The sequence below is a fragment of the Podarcis muralis genome, chromosome 12 (assembly GCF_964188315.1).
Source record: "Podarcis muralis chromosome 12, rPodMur119.hap1.1, whole genome shotgun sequence".
NCBI lineage: Eukaryota > Metazoa > Chordata > Lepidosauria > Squamata > Lacertidae > Podarcis > Podarcis muralis.
In genome coordinates, this window is record NC_135666.1 from 24,428,551 (window position 1) to 24,448,932 (window position 20,382).

Sequence of the window (20,382 nt, forward strand, 5' to 3'; positions counted from 1 at the left end):
CAGCTTCTTACTACTGAAACGAGTGTAATTTAGAACACCCTCCACCCCAATCCACACTTCTTCTTTTTTAAAAAAGAAATCAGCTATGTTAGCAGTAACAAGCTCCCTAGTTGGAAAAGTAATAATCCATGTGTTGCTAGAAACCATCAATTGTGTGCAGAAATGGCTTGCTTGCCTTAACATTGTGGTTCGGACAAACAGCGGTTGAGTCAAAGTCACTTCAGTTAATTACATGGCTAGGACTCTAAAACCACATACCCCAACATTGTCCCACTGACCTTAAGGAGCCTTTTATTTGCAAAGCCATTTCAGCTGCCTTTGCCATTAAGTGCATTGATTTAAGTATTTTACCTGGACAGCCAAGTCTTAGGCTGCAACCCAGTGCACATGTACTGGGGAGTAAAATCCATGGGACACAGAGTAACCTCCATCCCAGTCAACTATATAGGATTGTGTTCCTAGACTATCATTATGCAGAGGCTTCACATACTATAGGCAACTCCCTGTTTGTGCAGGGGCTGCATTCTGGGTCATTGTATGCTTCAGTGGTCAGGCATAAGCCCGTTCGGCCCCTGTTCCACCCCTGTTCCTCCCGCTTCCATAGCTGAAATGACATGCACAGAATGATCACCATCTGTATTAGTACATTTGGGGTAAGTGGGTATGTATATGCATGTATGTATGTATGTACGTACGTATGCAATGCTTTTTTTCTAAAAAAAATGTTTAGGGGTACTCTCATTTTCCTACTCATATTGAAATACTGCCCCTCAATGAGGGGCAGTTTAGGGATATGTGTAGCCCTGTGTCTCCCCTAGAAAAAAGTACTGTATGTATGTATCTGTCTATCAATCCATCCAAGTTTGCCTCCAATCTACTGAAGTTGACTAGAGACACATACCCTTCTCAACCACTACATCCTAGACCCATTCCCACCCCCACCACCACTGAAGATTTCTGTCAGCAATTTTACTTGCTTTTTTTTTAAAAGAAAAAAACAAGGCTCTTCTAAAAAGTCCCAAAGAGTAATTTGAGCTAATCTCATTCTTATAATGTTTACTTGTTGTCTGACATAATACAGACATTCCCCTTATTGGAAATGATAGCTCATGGTTAAAGTAATCAGCAATCTAGCCTTCGCAAGGTCTCACAATTATGAAGCTGTGTTGCCACTTTACAGCAAGAAGGAGAAAGCCAACCCACGGCCTGCAACGTGTCCAAAGTAATCAGAAAATAGGCCAGAATATTATACTCATTCATATTATCGTACTTTGTCTATGAAAGGAAAACAGAAAATAGTTCCAACTTAGCAAGGCTAGAGAGAAAAAGCAGGGATCAATTTGAAGTTTGGGGAGAAAATGCCGGTGGCCTGGATTTCTGGAGAAAACAAATGTTTAGTGAAAGAGTTCAGTCAGTTTTTAAAAATAGTAACCAAAAATACTGTTGAGAGGAAAACTTAAATCATATTGGATTGCCAATGTAGAACACATGGAGAACTGGTTTTTTTGTGTCTCCCCCCAAACTTATAATATATAGAGTTACAAATAATTATTATGCAACATGCATTTCACAGCAGATATCTCATCCTTACCAACCAAAGTTGGAGACAGGCAATACAGATTACAAAAAAATTAATCAAGGCTTAAAGAAATCCTAGAATAGCAATAAGCATTTGGGTGCCCACTTATTGCTATTATTTTCTTTTACAATATCTCCACTCTTTCTTTTGACCCAAGTCCTCAATGCAACTTGAGCCACAGCTCTGTGGAAGCCACTGTTCCAAATGACAATCCCATATGACTGGGGGGCTGTGTCTGATTGGGCAATCACTTAAGCCAGGACTGATTGAAAGGATCTTTCCCATTGAAACAACAGTCATCAATAGAGTAGCATAATTCAGCTGCCGTCTTCAGCCAGATTGCATAGCTTCATTTAAAGAGAACCCTGGAGAGTTTTCTGCAAGATGTGTTGCTATTTACACAAGGAGGGACAAAATCCACACTATCCCAAGGCCTGTCACATTTCTATGCCCCTGTTTTCCATGTGCAAAATTCTGTTTCTCATTAATGCTTTGACCTGAGTGGTATGGACTGATGTCTCAAGTTATCCCTAACATTTTGCATTGTCCCAACCATCCCCTTGCTGCCTCAGAGCATAGTTTCAGGTGACCACATTCAAATTCAAGAAAAGGAAGAGTCATAGCTCCTGATAAAGCACAAATGTTGCATAGAATTTTTTAATTTTGGGTATTTTAACTTTTGTATGTTTCAAAGTATGGTTGTGATTTTTTTAATTGATTTTACTGTTTTTTTGTAAGCTGATCCAAGTTCTGCTGATCCATTTTCCATTTGAATCTGGGACTATGCTTCCCAAAGACCCTAATTTTGGTCTTGGAGTAATTCACAATGAGCTCTTCCCACCTGCAATACCTGCTGAAAGCTGTACGCAGATTGTTAAGACCTAATCGGGAGAGTAATAGGAGCAACACATCGGCATACAGCAGGCAAGATATCTTCCTATTACTAACTGATGGGGAGGGGGATTGCACCTGTTAGCTGTGGCACCATATCATTTATATAAAAGTTAAAAAGTGTGGGAGCCAATATGCAGCCTCTTGATGTCCTGAATGCTTCCAAGAGACCTCCCTTTAAGCCCACTCTGACTCGTGTTTCAATACCACGATACAGTTCAAGAATTAATAATAATGGTCGTGGGTCTATATTAGCATTTGAGAATTTCTCCCACAGTCTGTTACGATTGATTGAGTTGAAAGCAGCAGATAGGTCAATGAAGGGAGCAAACAGGTTACATTTGCTTTGATTGATATATTTGTTAATAATATGAGACAGTGTAAAGCACTGGTCAGTAGTGCTATATAGTGTGGACATTATGGAACTGGATGGTCCAATGGCCTGGCTCAGCATAAGGCAGATTCCTGTGTTCCTAACCTAGTGTACAATTCCTTTGTGCACAAGGATTCAGCCCCTCCATTGATGTGAATCAGGATCCTACATCTTGCTGCACACAGATCTCTGCACCAGGTTGCTCATGTAGGAGGACAAAGTAGGAGAAAGCTTGCTGTCATCTGAGATATGGAGAAGCCAGCCCCTACTCCATCTCACCTTCACTTGAGATGTCACCTAATAAGCAAGAAAAACCCTTTGAAGTGTGGGGGGGGGGATGCCAACCAACCTATGAAATAAACTGACCCCTCAGATACAAACTTTCAAAGGTGCACAAAAGGTTCCATAAATATAACTAACATGCTCTTTTATCAGTGCAAAGTTCTGCTGTGCACAATTTGAGCTGGGTAAAAAGGAATCTTATTTATTCCATTTATTCCATTCAGCTGATGAAACATGGGTCAAGATAGACTCCAGTCAAGTCAAGTGGCGCTTTTGTTGATTGGCTCAGAAATCCTGTACCTTTATATTTCTTGCTTGATTAGGCTCTTAATACATAGCCAGGTCCACCTCCTTCTACACTTCACTTCTTCCTCAGGCACTTTCTGCCCTTTTACATCATTTTCTACTGGGGGTCTCCGTATTGCTCATTATTGCCACTCCCAACTCCATCTCAAAGGACAAATGGTTTTGTTGTTTGCTTCTGAATAGCAAAAGAACATTCTATGCCGTTTCTTTGCATTCTGTCACACACATAGTCACAAACATATAATATGTGTCAAGGCATGTCCTTTGGGGAAAAGACTAAGGGGACTATGAATTAAAGCTCTCTTAGCTAGATGGTGAAGCAGATTTCTAGCTGACAATAAATGATTTTGAAGAAACTATAAATAGATAAAAGTGATTATTCAGAGAAGAGGATAATATGTGCTTTCTCCTTCCTACCTGGAAGTAAGATATTGTTACTCATTTATAACCTGCTATGCTCTTCATAGCTTCGAATTCAATTTGGATAAAAAGAGTAAATCAGGGATGCACTGCAATCTGTTTAAAACTAAGTGGGAGTCAAAATATGTGAATACAGATGGAACCACAACACATGGGAATTGAAGCTTTGGGCGTGTATTTTTTCTTACATATGATATAATTAACTTTATAATGATTTCCAACATACTCTGGAGCCTTTTCCTTCTAAAGAAGACACAAAGATGGAAGGAATGGTGTCAGAAAGCAAGCCAGCACTGTAATTGACAGGCCCATCTGCCAACAGAGTAAAGCCTGGGGTACCCAGCACAAAATCTGATGGGCCTACTTGTCTGAAATTTGGCAAGCTTCATTCTCTCAGAAGAGGCTAGCGTACCTGCAAATTTAATCCAGTTGTGTTTAAAAACTGTAAAAGGTAGAGGCACATTGTAATTTCCCCATTTAAATCAATGGCCTGCTCCTGTTATGGCTTAAGTTCTCCAGATCAGAGTGATTTATCCAGCAGAAGAACAATGTGCATTTAGAGAGATGGTTCATTAGATTCATAGCCATTGGCTTCAATGATTGATGCAGCTAAGTTGGATAAAATATCTTTGTTTTTTGGCATCTTTAGTTTAGGGGAAGGCCTTTGGCTCAGTTAACTGGCATCATGCCTTGCATGCAAAAGGTGTCAGGTTGACTCCCCAGTGTCACCATGTAGGGCTGGGAAAGACTATTTCCTGAAACCCTGGTCAGTGTTGACAGTATTGAGTTAGACGGATTGAGTTGGTGTAAGGCAACTTTGCATGATCTGGACGAAGTTGGTGGCACTTACCGTAATTCCCATTGAAATAATTGATAAAACTTAGTCACGACTTAGCTTAAATCTCACTGATTTTAATACAAAAGAAGCGCAGCTAGCTTAGCCTTGATCCACCCCACTGCATTTAATTCAAGCTTGAAATAAAATGAAAAGAGGATGGACACAAATATTTTCCTCCTACACACCAGTCAGCTGAAAGACATTAAAGTCCTTTACCCTCATTCAGTCAAATGAGGACAGCCGCCAATGAAAGAGGTAAACAGCTGCTGACTGCTTGCTATTTTCTAGTCCTTTGCTCCAAAACGAAATCTCTAGAGTTTAGACATCATTAATATGCAAAGCCTTGATATTCTAACCAGTTAGGAATTTCTGAACAAAAAGTTTGTTCACTGTGTTAACCAGAAGCAACAGGGTTACTCCTATATCTGCTTTTCATTGAGACAAAGACATGTCCTTCTGCCAAGCCACAGGGTTGGCTGTTGTTGAGTTACATCCAGGAAGAGTTCCAGTCCTGCAAACGACTTTTCCAGATGACTGACTGAAAACTTGGCATTTCACAAAAAAAGAAGCTAACGTGAAGCTTTCTTGGAAGCTACACTCTTACCAGGTGTAATGAAGAATATTTAGCACTGCAAGTGTCAAACCTGTATGAAATGGTAGTTCAACATAAAACAACAGTTCAGCCTCTTTGCCAACCACTATAGCCTGATTCTTTCAAAAACATACTTTAGGGTCATATAAGCCTGTAGGTCAGGGGTAAAGAACCTGTGGAACCCCGGATGCAGCTGGACTACAACACCCATGATTCCCGACCATTGGCCATGCTGGCTGGGGCTGACAGGAGTTGCAGTCCAGCAAAAGCTGGAAGGTCACAAGTTTCCCACCCCTGCTGTAAGTTTATCTCACTTCCAGGGCTTTCTTCAGCTAGAACTTGCCTGAACTCAGTTCCAGCACCTCTCAGGTAGGCACCATTGCCATTATAAGCAAGCAAGGGAGGTGTTCCTGGTGAGTTCTGGCACCTCTTTTTCTAGAAAAATAGCACTGCTCACTTCTGAATAGGGCATTCACATTAGCAATACATTTGAAGGGTCAGTCGCAACTGCTGAATCTATAACAGACTACAATAAGGTCTTCCTTTTACTGTGTACCTGTATCCAGAGGTTATCCTATGTTCTGCGGCACTTCTTAAGCCTTCCACCTGGTCTGTCCTAACCACCAACGTCAACCCACAGCACCCTTCAAGACAGCTGTCCACCACCCAGCCCAGCACAATCCCTTCTGTATTGCATATTGCATGAATTTATCTCCATACAATTTGCTTTTCATTATATAACTTTCACTTTTCTCATATGTTGCTCCATTAATCACTTTTTCTTCAAGGGGTGCAATAACTATAGACTAGACTTTCACAAAGCTTTATCTTAATTGACTTTTTCACCAGTAAAATACATGAAGTGGAATTAGAATATGGACACACAACACTTTTACATGAATTTGTCCTCTGGCACGAAGCCTTGAAGCTGAATTTCCTAGGTCAGATGTTCCTCCCGGGTAAATGACAGTGCTATGTTCACCAGCCAGTTGCCTCAAGCCATCAGAGCACTATCATGTGCATAGATTTATTTGGGTTTCTGTCAGTTATAAATTTTGCCTAGCTGGATGTTCTGAGGCACAGAAGAAACTTCAAAGGAAATAATTTCTGAAATTATCAATACAGCTGGTCCTACACACTTGGAATTTATATTTTGACATCATGGAGGTCAAGAGTCCTTTGCAAGTTTAATTTTATATAGCAAGTAACCTCCTTGGTGATGATGACACTCCATATCCTTGTCTGATACACACCCTCTGATACACACTTCTCTCACCAACATCAACTCACAGAAGCACTATTCCATAGCTCCCATTGCTCCCCAGCCCCCCACCATAAATGGGGGGGGGGGAGAATTCAGAATAAGCTAAAGGAAGAAATATCCTGGCATTCCCCCCTGCAATATAATCCCATATTTCCAAAAGGCATTGCTGCACAATAAATGCACCTGTACTTCTTCTCATTTATCAAGCACTGATAAAAACATGCTCAAGTTGTCACAGTAGCACATATTTCTATACCTCTTGAAGCTCAATGTTTTATTTATTTATTTATTTATTTATTTATTTATTTATTATTTTCACACTTATATCACACCTTTCTTCCAAGGAGCTCCAAGTTGTGCATACAACTCTCCCTCTTCCCATTTTATCCCCACAACAACTCTGAGGTAAATTAGGCTGAAAGACTGAGGCACATTTTTGACTGATTATGCAGAAAGGATATAACCTAAGGTAGGCGTATAGAGGGGGAAATTTCAAAAAGGAAACTAAAACAGAGTAGGACAGAACAGATGACCTGCAATGACCATACCTTCCCCAAGCAGGTGTGAATACATAAAACTGCCTCATGTCGAAACAGATCATGTTGGTCCAGTATTGTGTACTCTGAGTGGGAGTTGTTCGCCAGTGTCTTAGTCTTTCCCAGCTGGGCCACCTAAGATCTTTTCAACTAGCGATACAGAAGATTGAACCTCGAAACATATGCACGTGCCCAGCTTTGAAACACTCTCCGATTACTAGCATAAGCAAAGCTGACTGCGAGATCCATCTGGCATGCAGACTGCTCACAGACTCAATTCAGCACACACAGGCATGGCTTGAGAGTAAAGCAGAGCAAATTTCAGGCAGTGCTCTGGGAATATATAGAAGTCCGAAGTTGCTCCAGCAAGGAACAAGCTGAAACTGAGTCCTTCTGCAGCAGAAGGACTAATTGCTAGCAGTCCAATTGCCAGCAGCATCTGTGCTGCAAGATGCTGCTTTATTGAAAGGGGCCAGCCCTTCCCAGCCCTTCTCCAGTTATCTCCTACTCCTGTAGAGGAGCCTCAGGTCTTCCTGAGCCTTCTGCAGTGGAGTCCTCTTGAGTTAGAGGAAGGCAATGCCATAACCTTGGGGGGTGGGTACAGCCATGCAGTTTCATCTGGTAACAGTGGTTCTGGAGCTGGCCCTGTGTGCCCTTCTGTTTGCCTCCATCACCCCATGATGGTCCCTGGTCCCTGACACCATGGAAGCTAGTGTTCATTTGCTGCTTGATTTGCCTTTGGAAAGGTTTTGCAAAATGCCACAACTATCCATTGAAACTGCCCCTAAAATCAATCGTGCTGAATTTCTACGAGCATGGGGCTTCAATGTGTCTTTAAAACCACTCGTGCTCAAGCAATCAAGTTTCAACTTATTCCCCTTTGACCCTTCTATCCACTTGAAGTTGTCTAGGGTTGAAAAACTTTTGTAGTATTCTTGTTGGTGCACAGCCCTGAGGCAAGATTAAAAAGCTGAACTAAGAAAATGGGCTGCTATTCCCTCTGCTTTGTTCCACACCGGGGCCTGATTTTCTTTGTACACAATGAAAGACTTCACTTACGTTCTTGGCAATTTCCTCTTTGAAAGGATGCATGAAACAGCGACTGCAATTTCAATCAACAGGAAAGCTAATCCAATCCCTAGCCCAGTCCAAGTATCTGCAGAGACAAGCAAGGGAATGAGATAAATAAGCAAAGAAACGTATCCACAAAATTGCCTGAAGATATTTTATTGATTTGACTGGACTCACCATTTTGCAGGGAACCAGAAGATGGAGTCGGAGGAGACTTAGCCTTCATGTGGCAACGGTTTCCCTTCCACTCCTTTTCACACCTGGTGATGGCAGGTGGGGAGGATTGTGGTCAGACATGAAAAAATTAATATTAAATCTGCACCATAACATATAATGTGGCACAAACAGAGCCTAGTACAGTGGTGCCTCGCAAGACGAAAATAATCCATTCCGCGAGTCTCTTCGTCTAGCGGTTTTTTCGTCTTGCGAAGCAACCCTATTAGCGGCTTAGCGGATTAGCGCTATTAGCGGCTTAGCGGCTATTAAAGGCTTAGCGGCTAAAAGGCTATTAGCGGCTTAGCGGCTTAGGAAAAGGGGGGGGAGCGGAAAAAATTGCAAGACTCGCAAGACGTTTTTGTCTTGCGAAGCAAGCCCATAGGGAAATTCGTCTTGCGAAGCAGCTCAAAAACGGAAAACCCTTTCGTCTAGCGGGTTTTTCGTCTTGCAAGGCATTCGTCTTGTGGGGCACCACTGTACTTAAAACATGAGGAATAAGTTCAATAATGCAACTGAATTGAGCAATACATAATCTCAATGTCCATGTAAATGTGTGAATAAGAATTGCTTGGAATCTAGCTCAGAATTAACATGTACATCTTAAATGTCCAGAACAAACTGGAAGGACAGGAAAGCAGAACACGATAGCATTCATCACCATAGCCAGTTCCATGGACCTATTTTGAGCTAATGGAGAAAATATTTTGTTTACTAATTAAAAGAACAAATCTTGTTTCTCTTTTTGTTTTACTTCCCCTTCCAGGAAACATTAGGCTTTTAATTTTTTTTGCCAAATTGCCACTCCAAAATTAGGCAGCAAATTATACCAATTTAAACACCCCACAGTTTATACCTAAGTATTTGCATCTTCCCTTACTGCTGTGCTGACAGTGTCCTGGCAACCTGTGCTAATACAAACACCCTGTGTTGTGATTTCACACTACAGTGGTACCTCTACTTATGAACTGAATTCGTTCTGGAGGTCCGTTCTTAACCTGAAACTGTTCTTAACTAGAGGCGTGCTTTTGCTAATGGGGCCTCTTGCTGCTGCTGCGCCGCCGGCACACGATTTCCGTTCTCATCCTGGGGCAAAGTTCTCAACTCGAGGTAACTCTTCCAGGTTAGCGGAGTTTGTAACCTGAAGCGTTTGTAACCTGAGGTGTTTGTAACTCGAGGTACCACAGTATTAGTAAAGAGGCTCTAGTCCTACAGATGCTTTTCAGTCTTGACTGAAAAGTAACCAACCACCATATTGCAACCCCCAAAGTCTCTTATTTAGGGCATTTCTGGTTGTAATGCTCACTTTTCTCTAAATCCACTGCCTTTTTAAAGCTAGGTAAGATGGAGATGCTCTTAACTGTTTACTCCTTTGACCAAAGATATGGTACTCTGCTCGTTTTGGATGGGGTTGCATGTCCCAAAGTACTTAGCTCGAGGGTGCTTTTAGACCTGGCCCTTATCTTGGATGCATGTGACATAGGAAAGCCTTTTACTGACTGAAGCTGGTGCTTCAATTATGGCCCCCTTTGGACAGAAACAGCTTGGTCACAGGAGTCCATGCCCTACTAAACTCCAGTTCACACTACTGCAATATTTTGCATGTGGAGCTGCCTTTGAAGACTACTCAGAAACTTTGGTTAGTGTAGAATGTGGACCAAGCTTTCCTGTCTGGTACTAGCATCAGGGAATATATCTTTCCAATATTGAAAGAATTTCATGGGCTTCCTATTTGTTTCCAGGCATAATTCAAATCACTGATACCAACCTCATAGCCTTTTGTACAGTAGCCTGGGGTTTGCGTATCAGAAAAAATGCCAAATGATGTTGCCTGGGTATTAAGGTCTTCAGAAATAAACTTCGTGATGACCAAGTGGTAAGAGGACAACAGATCTTTTAAAATAAAAAAAATGGAAGACAATTCCACTATTATGTATCTAGTCTTAAAGGAAAGAGTGAGTTTCTTTGAATGTGGAAAAAATGTTGATGCACAGATTAAAGATGGAGCAAGCAGAAGACAAAAAGCTGCAGTTCTGGAAAGCTGGAAACTGGCAAGGGAAGCAATGAAATTAGATCTCAGGAGATTGGGTGGAACAGTGATGAAATCAGGGAAAGAATCAGAGCAAGAGAGGCAAGAGAGGGGGGGGAGATGTAGAGGGGAAAACAACAATGAAAAAATGAGAAAAACAGATCTGTGATTTTTTTTTTAGCCCTGTGATTACTCTTCTAGATAACCATTTCAAATAGGCAGCAAACCTGCAATTGTCAGCCTTGTATTTGCAAAATAACAAAGCAGCAACTTGATATATGAGCTGTTGCACAATATTCGGGGCTGCATGACCCCACTGTCTGTGCTTTTAGATGATAGGCATGAGGGCCCAGTTAAGCCAAATACAAATAATATTGTTTTACACTCCATACTTTGCAAGCAGTGAAAAATTTCAGAGGCACTACACATGTTCCACTTCACTTGGAGGAGAGCTCACTGGAGACTTAGGACTCCATTGCTGTATTTGGCCAATTTACAGGTAGTGCATCAGTGGAAGCAAGCAGTAAATATACAGGTTCTCATCAGACCTCCATAGAAAGGCACCTTGCACCCCTAAGAAGCTAATTCTCATCTCTCTCTCTGTCCCTCTTTGTTTCAAAATGCTGCATTTGATCCTTCACCCACCCACCCCAGCCTCTCATCATCTTCCAAGTCCTGGCAGTCTTCACAAAAATTTGTCAGCATTTTAGTGTCAATTTCTTCTAATATACCCATGACTGGCTGCAAAACAATTGCACTGCAAAATTCAGAGAGGCGTGAATTTGAAAGGATGGCTGTGTTTGGGTCCACCTCTTGTTTTGGGATGGGTGAATTAAGTAAGTTCACTTTTAAATGTGAGCGGAATAATATTTCTTCCCCTTCTCTGTGCTCACCTGAATTCTTTGAGCTGTGAGAAGTTCCAGGTGTACCTTCTCAGGTTTGGTTTTCTTTGGAAGGAGGTAACTGGAGATTTTTGGTTTCTTTACAACAAATAAATAGGTTGAGCATAGGAAGAGGTGAGTCTTGAAGGCTCCAACAGATTGCCAAATCCACCACTCCCACATCAAAACTCTAGGGTGACAAGTCGGTTGCAAGGAGATTACAGATCCCCAAGAAACTCAGCTTTGTTCTTAGTCTGCCTCAAAAATGCCATATTCTCCATTTGGTTCTTCTAACATTCAGACCCAGCTTGCCCCTTCCTGCAGGTCCTTGGTGGGGGTGTGGTAAGGAGGAAAGGCATGTCTCTTCCAAAACAATCTCTGTCTACATCCTATCCTAGTAATTCAGGAAGATATACCGTAGCAAATAGTTCCCATGGCAACAAATAATTCCCCAACAAATAGTGTCTGGCCACACTTGTCCAACCAACTTGACCACTTCAGCAGTCTACCTCTTGTCTAAATCACCCACTCTTACAATCATAGAAGCACATTATTTGGAAAACATCCTGAAGGTCATCCAGCCCAATCCCAAGCTTGCAACACAAAATTTTACCTATGAATTCTTATGCCTCAATACAACGGGCCCCGGTTGAAACCTACACTTGCCATGAATTCACTAAGTTAGCATTATACAAGTCACTCTCTCTAAGCCTCATTTGCACATCTGCAATTTGGGGATAACAACGATGACCTATCTTACAAGGTTAGCCTCTCTTATCACAGTGCTTTTTATCTTTTTGATGCCACAGACTAAGACAGCTACTCTCCTTGGGAGCATTTGTATGCAGAAACAGTACTCAAGCAATGGATGGTACATGCAGCCCTCAGCAGTTTGGTCAACAACAACAACTACTGCTCTTCTCTTGCCATACTTGGGCTACACTGAACACCTCTTTAAAATCAGGAAGGAAAATGAGTTGTTTTCTTTCACCCAAGTTACTGCTATTGGGCTCAGTGTCTTGAGTAGCAGCCTGATGGTACACAAATAATCTTGTGGAATAAAGATCTTCCAGGGAAGTGATCAAATATGTACCCTCTGTGGGAATTTGTTCATTCTACACTAGCAAGGAAAGGAAAGGTTCCTTAATAAGCCTCCTTGCCAGAGTCCAATTTATTTTGAAGACAGGCAATTGTCAGAAGTTACCAAGGAAATCCCCTAGGCCACAAAGCTCTAAAATTTCCACATTAAATACAAGCAATTAATTTGCCTGGACTAATTGCTTCATGACTAACTAGCGGCAGCACATTTTTGTAACTGTGCTTTATCATAAAAATGCCATCCATTTGCAATCTGAAGCCCAAAGATAACCATTTCTATACACAAAATATTTCAATATCCCGACAAGGAACATCCTTTTCCTGACAACATATGGCAGATGAGAGATAAACCAGCCAACAGGGTTCCTCCATTATCGTACATATCCTTATATCCAACTGCCAAAACGTTTTCTCCAATCTGCTTGGGAGGCACAGTCACACTGTAGGAAGAATGGTTGACTCATCCTGTTTGGACTCAACCCACAGGGCTGGATTTATAATGGTGCAATTTGGCAGAATGTTGGAAAGTGGGAGCAGGTTTCATTTTTTTCTTCACTAAGCAATCAGTAATCCCTGGGGTCCTAAAGAGTTATGGACCCCACTCCATGCACTTTTCTGACTGTATGTTTTTCAATACCATTTTACTTGAAAAGCTAAAATAGTAAAAATATTATTTTTAAAAAATCATTTAATAATGAAAGCAGTCCACAATGACCCACCCCCAGTGGCTACAGGCCAAGGGAGTAAACTCAGTTGAACACAAGGGGGATTAATATATCTAAAGCACACAATAATCAGGCCAGATTAAGATTGGTTGAAACCTTGGGTCTGCACTCATCTGAGTGGTGAGGAGAGAAAAATATGGCTATTTATAGTATCAAGATACACCACTCTGGTTAACAGAACCAAAATTTTACACCTAGGATACAAGCAGTAAATTTTCTTTTGCAGCCATTTTGTGTCTCCTATACTTTCACAACAGGTATGTAATGTAGGCTGGCTGAGTGTTGGTGACTGGCCTGATGAGAAAAATAATTCCTGTTACTTCTCAAGAAGCTACCATGGGGGAAGGGAAGGGGGAAGGAGAAGAAAAGATCCCATTGGATTATTTTTAGCTCAACACCCTCCCTTCAACAGAGAGAAGAAGAAAAAGGACTGTAAAAGCTATTGTTGCCTTCACTACCTTGACCCTTTATTGGATTTTGTGTATTTTGGGCAGACCACACCTGGAATTCTATGGTCCAGTTCTGGACAACACAATTTAAGATGGATATAGACAGGCTGAAACATGTGCAGAGCAGGGCAACTAAAATGATGAAGGGTCTGGAAACCAAGCCTTATGAGAAACGGTTGAGGGAGTTGTGTATGTTTAGCCTGGTAAAGAGGAGGCTGGCAGGATATATGATAGTCAACTTCAAATATCTCAAGGGCTATAACATGGATGATGGAGCAATCTTGTTTTCTCCTGCTCCAGAAGGTAGGGCCTGAACTGGATTCAAGTTATAACAAACGAGATTCCGCCTAACACCAGGAATAACCTTCTGACAGTAAGAGCCGTTCGACAGTGGAGTGGACTCCCTCGGAGATGGTGGACTCTCCTTCCTTGGAGACTGTTAAGCCGAGGTTGGATGGCCACATTTGTCATGGATGCTTTAATTGAGAATCCTGCATTGCAGGGGGTTGGACTAAATGACCCTAGGGATACCTTCCAACTCTACTGTTTTATGATCTCTGTTGGCTTCCTTCTGCACATTGCATTTGGCAGGAAGGTGTGTGGAGTATGACTGCTAGAATTAGAGTGATTTTGTTCATATGTACAGTGGCTGCTTAGCATAAAATTAGCAGACATAGAATGCATGTTAACTAAGTTCATGTTGGGCAGCAGCTGTGGATATAAGATGAATCCTTCCTGCTCAAGAGAGTCTACACCACACAAGTTCATGTGAAGCCAAAACTGTTCAGTCCAGGAGGAGGGTAGCTAGTAGGTTGTAGGGCGGTAGGGATGAGTCTAGGGCAGGGTGCTCTTGAGAGCTCCTGGGCCTTGGCCAGGGCCCAAACTGGCTGCTCGCTAGTGCCAACCCTTGGTGCACAGTCCGTAAACTCTCTGCATGCATCATTTGTACCTCCCTGAAATTTGTCTATGATGGAAGGACCTGCTGTGCCAGACAAGTTTAAACAATTTTGCATTTGAATATTATTTTACTTACGTATCATTTTAAATATTGTGCATGCTGGCCACCCAAAATGTGATAGGGCACAAATAAAATGCTGCTTTAAAGTATAGAAGTGAGAAAGCACCATGCCTTGTCAAATAATTTTTGAAACTTGAATTTCAAGCTGTTCATTTCATTCTTGGCCCTAGGATGGTTTCCATGAATTATTTTCTTCATCACATAAGTTGGGAAACTCCTGATCTCCCCTCAAAGTGTCATGTATTCTTAGGTTCCTAAAGTTTCAGTAAGTTCTTTAAAATTGCAGCTTTTGTTTAAGAAGCAGAAACACAAATGGAACAAAGATGTGCATGTATCTACAATAACCAGGGTTAATAAAGCACCCCTTTAAAGGTAATGCCTTTTTAAAGGAACTTTAAAAATTAACACCAGTGATTACATTTAAATCAAGCAAGTCCTTTAATTAACACTGGAAGGGCTTTCAAACAATCATTTGACTGTTCAAGACTGCTTCTTAAAAGTCTAGAGGGACTGCTTAGTTTGAAGAATAAGCATGAACCTCTGAATCTGTATTAGAAATCTATAATTGCCTCAGTCTGGCCTGTTATCATCATAGTCTGGAACTTTTTAGATGCACTTAGGTTGCTATCTTATATAATGCCTGCCTAATTTCCAGGGACATTTAGAGAAGCCATCCCGGTTTCTGATTTGATCCAAGAATGTCCCACTTTTCCTTAGGATGCCCCTATTTTCATTGGAGAAATCTTAGAGGGTATGGAGTTATTCAAACCCTGAGCTGTCTGAAGGCAATCCTGTATAGGGAAGTTTTTTAAAAAATAGTTTAATATTTTATATATGTTTGAAGCTGCACAGAGTGGCTGGGGCAACCCAGTAAGATGTGTGGGGTATAAATAGTAAAATTATCATTCTGGAACAGGACGTCCCTATTTTCATCGGAGAAATGTTGGAGGGTATGTTTCTGTATACATGCTTTAACTATTCCAAAAACGGTATATATATTTTTAACAGACTACTGTACATACATACATACATACATGCATGCATAATTTTACTTGTATGCAGTCTTTGCACCATTAAAACCCTGCTCAAGGCAACATACAACATGAAAAAAACCTACATAATTACAAACACAACAAAAGTACCCATGAACAGTAAAACATCAAAAAAATTGAACCAAATTGAAACAATTCCCACATAAATCATAACATCTAAAATAAAGATACAAAAATTAATATCAATAGCACGAACGCACACAAATTCATGTTATGTATATCTGAAAAAAATAAGTTAGTAAGCAAATGGAAGGTGGCTTTTGCGTTCATTTGGAAAAAATAAAAACAAACTTAGCCACCCATCTGCCTACTAGACCCTGATCAGCAGAGCCTGAGTTCACTGATTTTACCTGCATAATATAATAACACAGGTTTTTTTCTTCAGCTGATCCTGTTCCTAAACCCCAGTTCTCATTAGTGATTTCAGTTATAAGATGTCACAATTATTTATGCTGTTTACAGTTCTCTCCCTGCCCCTCAAAGCCCAGTGCTCTGCAAAAGCCTCTCTGAATATATGTCTGTAATGCAGGATAATACTTCATGCATCTGATAAAGTGAATTCTAATCAATGGAAGTTTTTGTCATAATAAAGGTGTTAGTTAAAGGTGCCACAAGACAGGCTGTCGTTTTTGCTGCAAGAGACCAACACAGTTACCACTATGGAAGCCATTGTTTATTTTTGTAATCTGCTTCTCTCCCCCACCACTGCACCCCCAATGTTCAAATTAATTGAAATCAGTTGAGCTATAAGCAGGAGTTGCCCTAATAAAGTTGCCTTCCAAACAGTCATGGCTCTATTACCTGCTAAATAATCATACAGCAGATAGGATATTGCAATATTCAGAGACTTTTGTCACATCTGCACTATAATGTGCTAGAAAGCAGAACATGACCATTCATCCCAGTCAAAGGATGCTAAGTATCAGCTTCCCACTGTTGTTTACCTTCTGGATATCTTCCCCATGAATGAATCTGCAGGGCCCCGATAACATTAATCAGTCTGTTATTTTATAGGTTCAAACAATGATGGTATTTCATTGTATGCATTATGTCACACATGTCCTAAAAACAATTCTGTGATATAATTCTGCGCTTCTTTCTCTTATCCGCCCCCACCCTCCAAATCTCAGTGTGGTATTCTTATCAGCTGAAATGGCCTGTTTCAATTGGAGCTTGCCAGAATAGGACATTACTTCTGCCAGGTGGATTGCACTACATATTGGAGAGAATAAATCATTTTGTCATTCCCAAGCAAACGTAAATTCATCTACTCCCACAGAAGACAACATCAAACAATAATGTCTGAGGCTGATTTGTTTTTTGTTTTTTACATTGGACCAAATAGATAAAGGGGGAACGCTGTATGTTCCCCTCATGAGAGGCTTCTTCTTTTAGAAATCACATTTTACAAAATGATGCAAAGGAAGGAAAGACACCTTTTCTGGTTTCCTCCTCTACATAAAAACAAATCCTGTGCAGCATAATCCCATCCATGTTTACTTGCAAATCCTACTTAATCCAATGGGGTTTACTCCCCAATCAACCAAGTGTGTATTGTGTAGCATTATGATAAATGATTGGGTTTCTTTCCAAACCTTTTCCTTACTTCTTTCTATTATAGGAAAACAGTGCTGTTTCACGATAATGAAAGGAAACCAGTAATTTAACATCCCCTTTCCCTTGGGTAGCAGGAAAGCAGTAAAATGGGTTGAACCTACATACATAAAGCCTGGTGAGGAAAGACAATTGGCCAGAGCCTCTGAACTGCTGACCGCCTCTGCCTCCTCTTTCCTCAAGATGAGTTACTTGTCCCTTTAGGTGGGGAAACTGCAGGACTGGAGTAAGGAAGGCCCTGCTAACTTTGTCTCAATTCTGTTAATAAGCACTGGAACCGATGAGCTTGCGTTTTGAAGCACTCCAAACCAAATGGCCCACCGCTAAAATAAATTATATGCAACATAACCCCATGCATGCAAGTGCCCCCAACCACCTAGTGTTGAATTGTGTTGCATGATTGGATTTGCAATGACAAGCTGACTAGAGATACAAATACTCCAGCTTTTGACCTAAGAAACCACAACATTCTGTAAATACCAGAGCAGCCGTGGTGGAGTAAAACTCTACAATGAGAAGCAAAGAGGATTAGGAAAAAAGAGAGGCTTCAGCCAAGTCCTACCAGGACAAATATATTGTCAGCTGTTGGCTATTTGTTATGGCCACTTTTGTGTGGAAGTATAATTATTTAAAGATCTGTTTGTTTTTATAAACTGGTGTTTAGAACACTCATATCTATCATAACTCACACCAACCAAGTCTTACATAGGGGAAAACAAAGTTGGGGGTATAAGCTGAAACTGTTTAAGGCCAAGGCCAACAACATTTGAGTCGCTGGGCATCAACAGGAAGGGAAATGATGAAAGCCAGTGGAGCAGGTCCAGTTTCAAGCAGAAGAGGGCAATGTTGCTGTGCTGCATATGTATATTACATGTATACCACATCCAGTAGAATTAACACATTTCACCTCTTTTGAGTGAGTATGCAGACTGCAAATCTAATTGTAGCTGGGGGGGGAGAGAATGCTTCTATTTCTGCATTTTTCAATCTAGGATGGGTAAGAAATATCCATGTTGGGGGGTAGGGAGTCATTATTTTGCTCACCTGATATTAGGTAAGGCAGATGAAAGTGCAATTACAGAAAGAACAGTAAGCTGTGATATATATATATATATATATATAGAGAGAGAGAGAGAGAGAGAGAGTGTTTCAAATACCTGAAATAAATCAGTTTATTCTGGCCTGAATATGAAATTACTAGATATCTATACATGATGTTTGAACTGATCTTCCCCCCCTTTCTACATGAAAAATTGGTCTGAATATTAAATAACAGGATTATTTATACAATGTTTGAACTGCTCTCTTTAAACATTTGACTAGAATAAGGGAAACTCACTCTACTTCTTGTCAAACCTTCATAGCAACCTGGACTTCAATGAAGCTGAAATTAGGGCTGAACCAAAAAATACTTGCTTCACACCCACATCACACATTTAAACCACACCTACACAATTTTAACAGTCATAGCTCCTCTAAACAAATACTCGGAACTGCAATTTGTTAAGGGTCGCCTATCCGTTCCCAGAACCTTTACCAAATTACAATTCCCAGGATTCTTTGGGGTAAGCCCTTATCATTAAAGTGGTATAGGAAAGCTTTTGGCTGGATATTACCTTGAACTCTGCAAGTAACAAATTATGCCATCTTTGAGGATGGCTGGTGCTGCAAACAGTTCTTAAACCACCTATTTCCTTGACAGCTTTAGAAATATTCCTATCACAAATGACCACTTGAGCTTCTCATGTATTTAAGTAGGCTTTGCCTAGCATCTGGTTTTCGTTTTCTTTCAAAGTATAGAAGAATGGAGATGTCAGTCATTAAAAGCAAGAGTTTCAGGTATACCAAGGCTTTGAAATGGTTCTTTAATTGCCATAGCTATTACATCTTTATGGTAAATAAAGTTTCTGTTTTACTGCTTCATCCATAGCCCTTTAAATGAGGCTCTTCCTACTTTGACAATATGCCTTCCATAAAAATGGTTTGCTGTGTTCTCTCTACTTGAAACAAATTTTGTGCCCTTGACACTTCTAGGCCAGTGATCTTCAATGGGTTGGTTGGGACACAGAAGTGTTGCTACCACCACCATTTTGTTTTGTTGGAAGGACAGTCTCCATCAGTTTATTGCTGGGCTACATCTCCTTATGTATGAGATTCTGAATATGGGTTCTATGTTGCTGGTTGGACTTTCAGGTAGATCCCATCTCTTGGCCTGCTGAAGATCACTGTTCTTGACATATGGATTTCTTCCATAATGGAATAAATTCAAGTCAAAATAGCGAAAATAGTTTGAATGGGTTTTGAAGTTTGTAGGGGGGAAAGAAAGCATAGCTACTATTCTGTACCCAGAGAACTTATCCTAATATAACCCTATACTATGAGAATATAAACAAGCAGGGTGAGGGTTATAAGGCTTCCTTATTCTAATGCTATATTTAATTCCCCCAACGAACAGTACATTATTATCACTCTTCCAACGAACTATCCACCTTGCTTTCATCACTTGTAACCACTCTTTAGACAATTTACTGCCCGACTGTATAAAATGAAATCCAGTATCTCATAAAACAAGATATACGTCAGCACCTGAACAAGATGTAGAACTCTTAATAAGTAGAGCTCCTTCTACATCCTGCCTTACGTGCACAAACTGCAGCTTTTTTCAATTTCTACATAGCAAAGTGAATAAAGAGGCAAAAGCACAACTGATTTATGTTTGTTTTAATCTAATGTTAAGGTATGCATCATCTATATTATTATTATTATTATTATTATTATTATTATTATTATTATACCCCACCCATCTGGCTGAGTTTCCCCAGCCATTCTGGGCGGCTCCCAATCAAGTGTTAAAAACAGTACAGTGTTAAATATTAAAAACTTCCCTGAACAGGGCTGCCTTCAGATGTCTTTTAAAGATAGGATAGCTGCTTATTTCCTTCACATCTGAAGGAAGGGTGTTCCACATGATGGGCGCCACTACCGAGAAGGCCCTCTGTCTGGTTCCCTGTAACCTCACTTCTCGCAATGGGAAACCTGTGGTGTGTAGGCCTAATCTGATCCACAAGGCCTTGCCATTTGGTCTGTAGTTTGGTCCATAGTTTATTCCTTAAAAACAACATCATCAACAACAATAACCCAACGGGATGGA

General features: G+C 40.7%; 1 protein-coding gene across 6 annotated transcripts in view; it reads right to left on the reverse strand.

Moving 5' to 3' along the window:
• The window catches only part of MALRD1 (MAM and LDL receptor class A domain containing 1), a 233,090-nt gene that overhangs the window by 12,008 nt on the left and 200,700 nt on the right, over positions 1 to 20,382 (reverse strand). For 5 of the 6 annotated variants that reach the window (XM_028750688.2, XM_077936862.1, XM_028750689.2 and 2 more), the window contains 2 exons: positions 8,330 to 8,412; positions 8,141 to 8,237 (listed from right to left, as the gene is read on the reverse strand). In XM_028750688.2, coding sequence (XP_028606521.2) covers positions 8,141 to 8,237; positions 8,330 to 8,412 — 180 coding nt within the window. Of the gene's footprint in view, positions 1 to 8,140; positions 8,238 to 8,329; positions 8,413 to 9,937; positions 10,259 to 20,382 lie in introns of those variants that run through there. The other variant, XM_077936863.1, reaches the window with a different exon arrangement.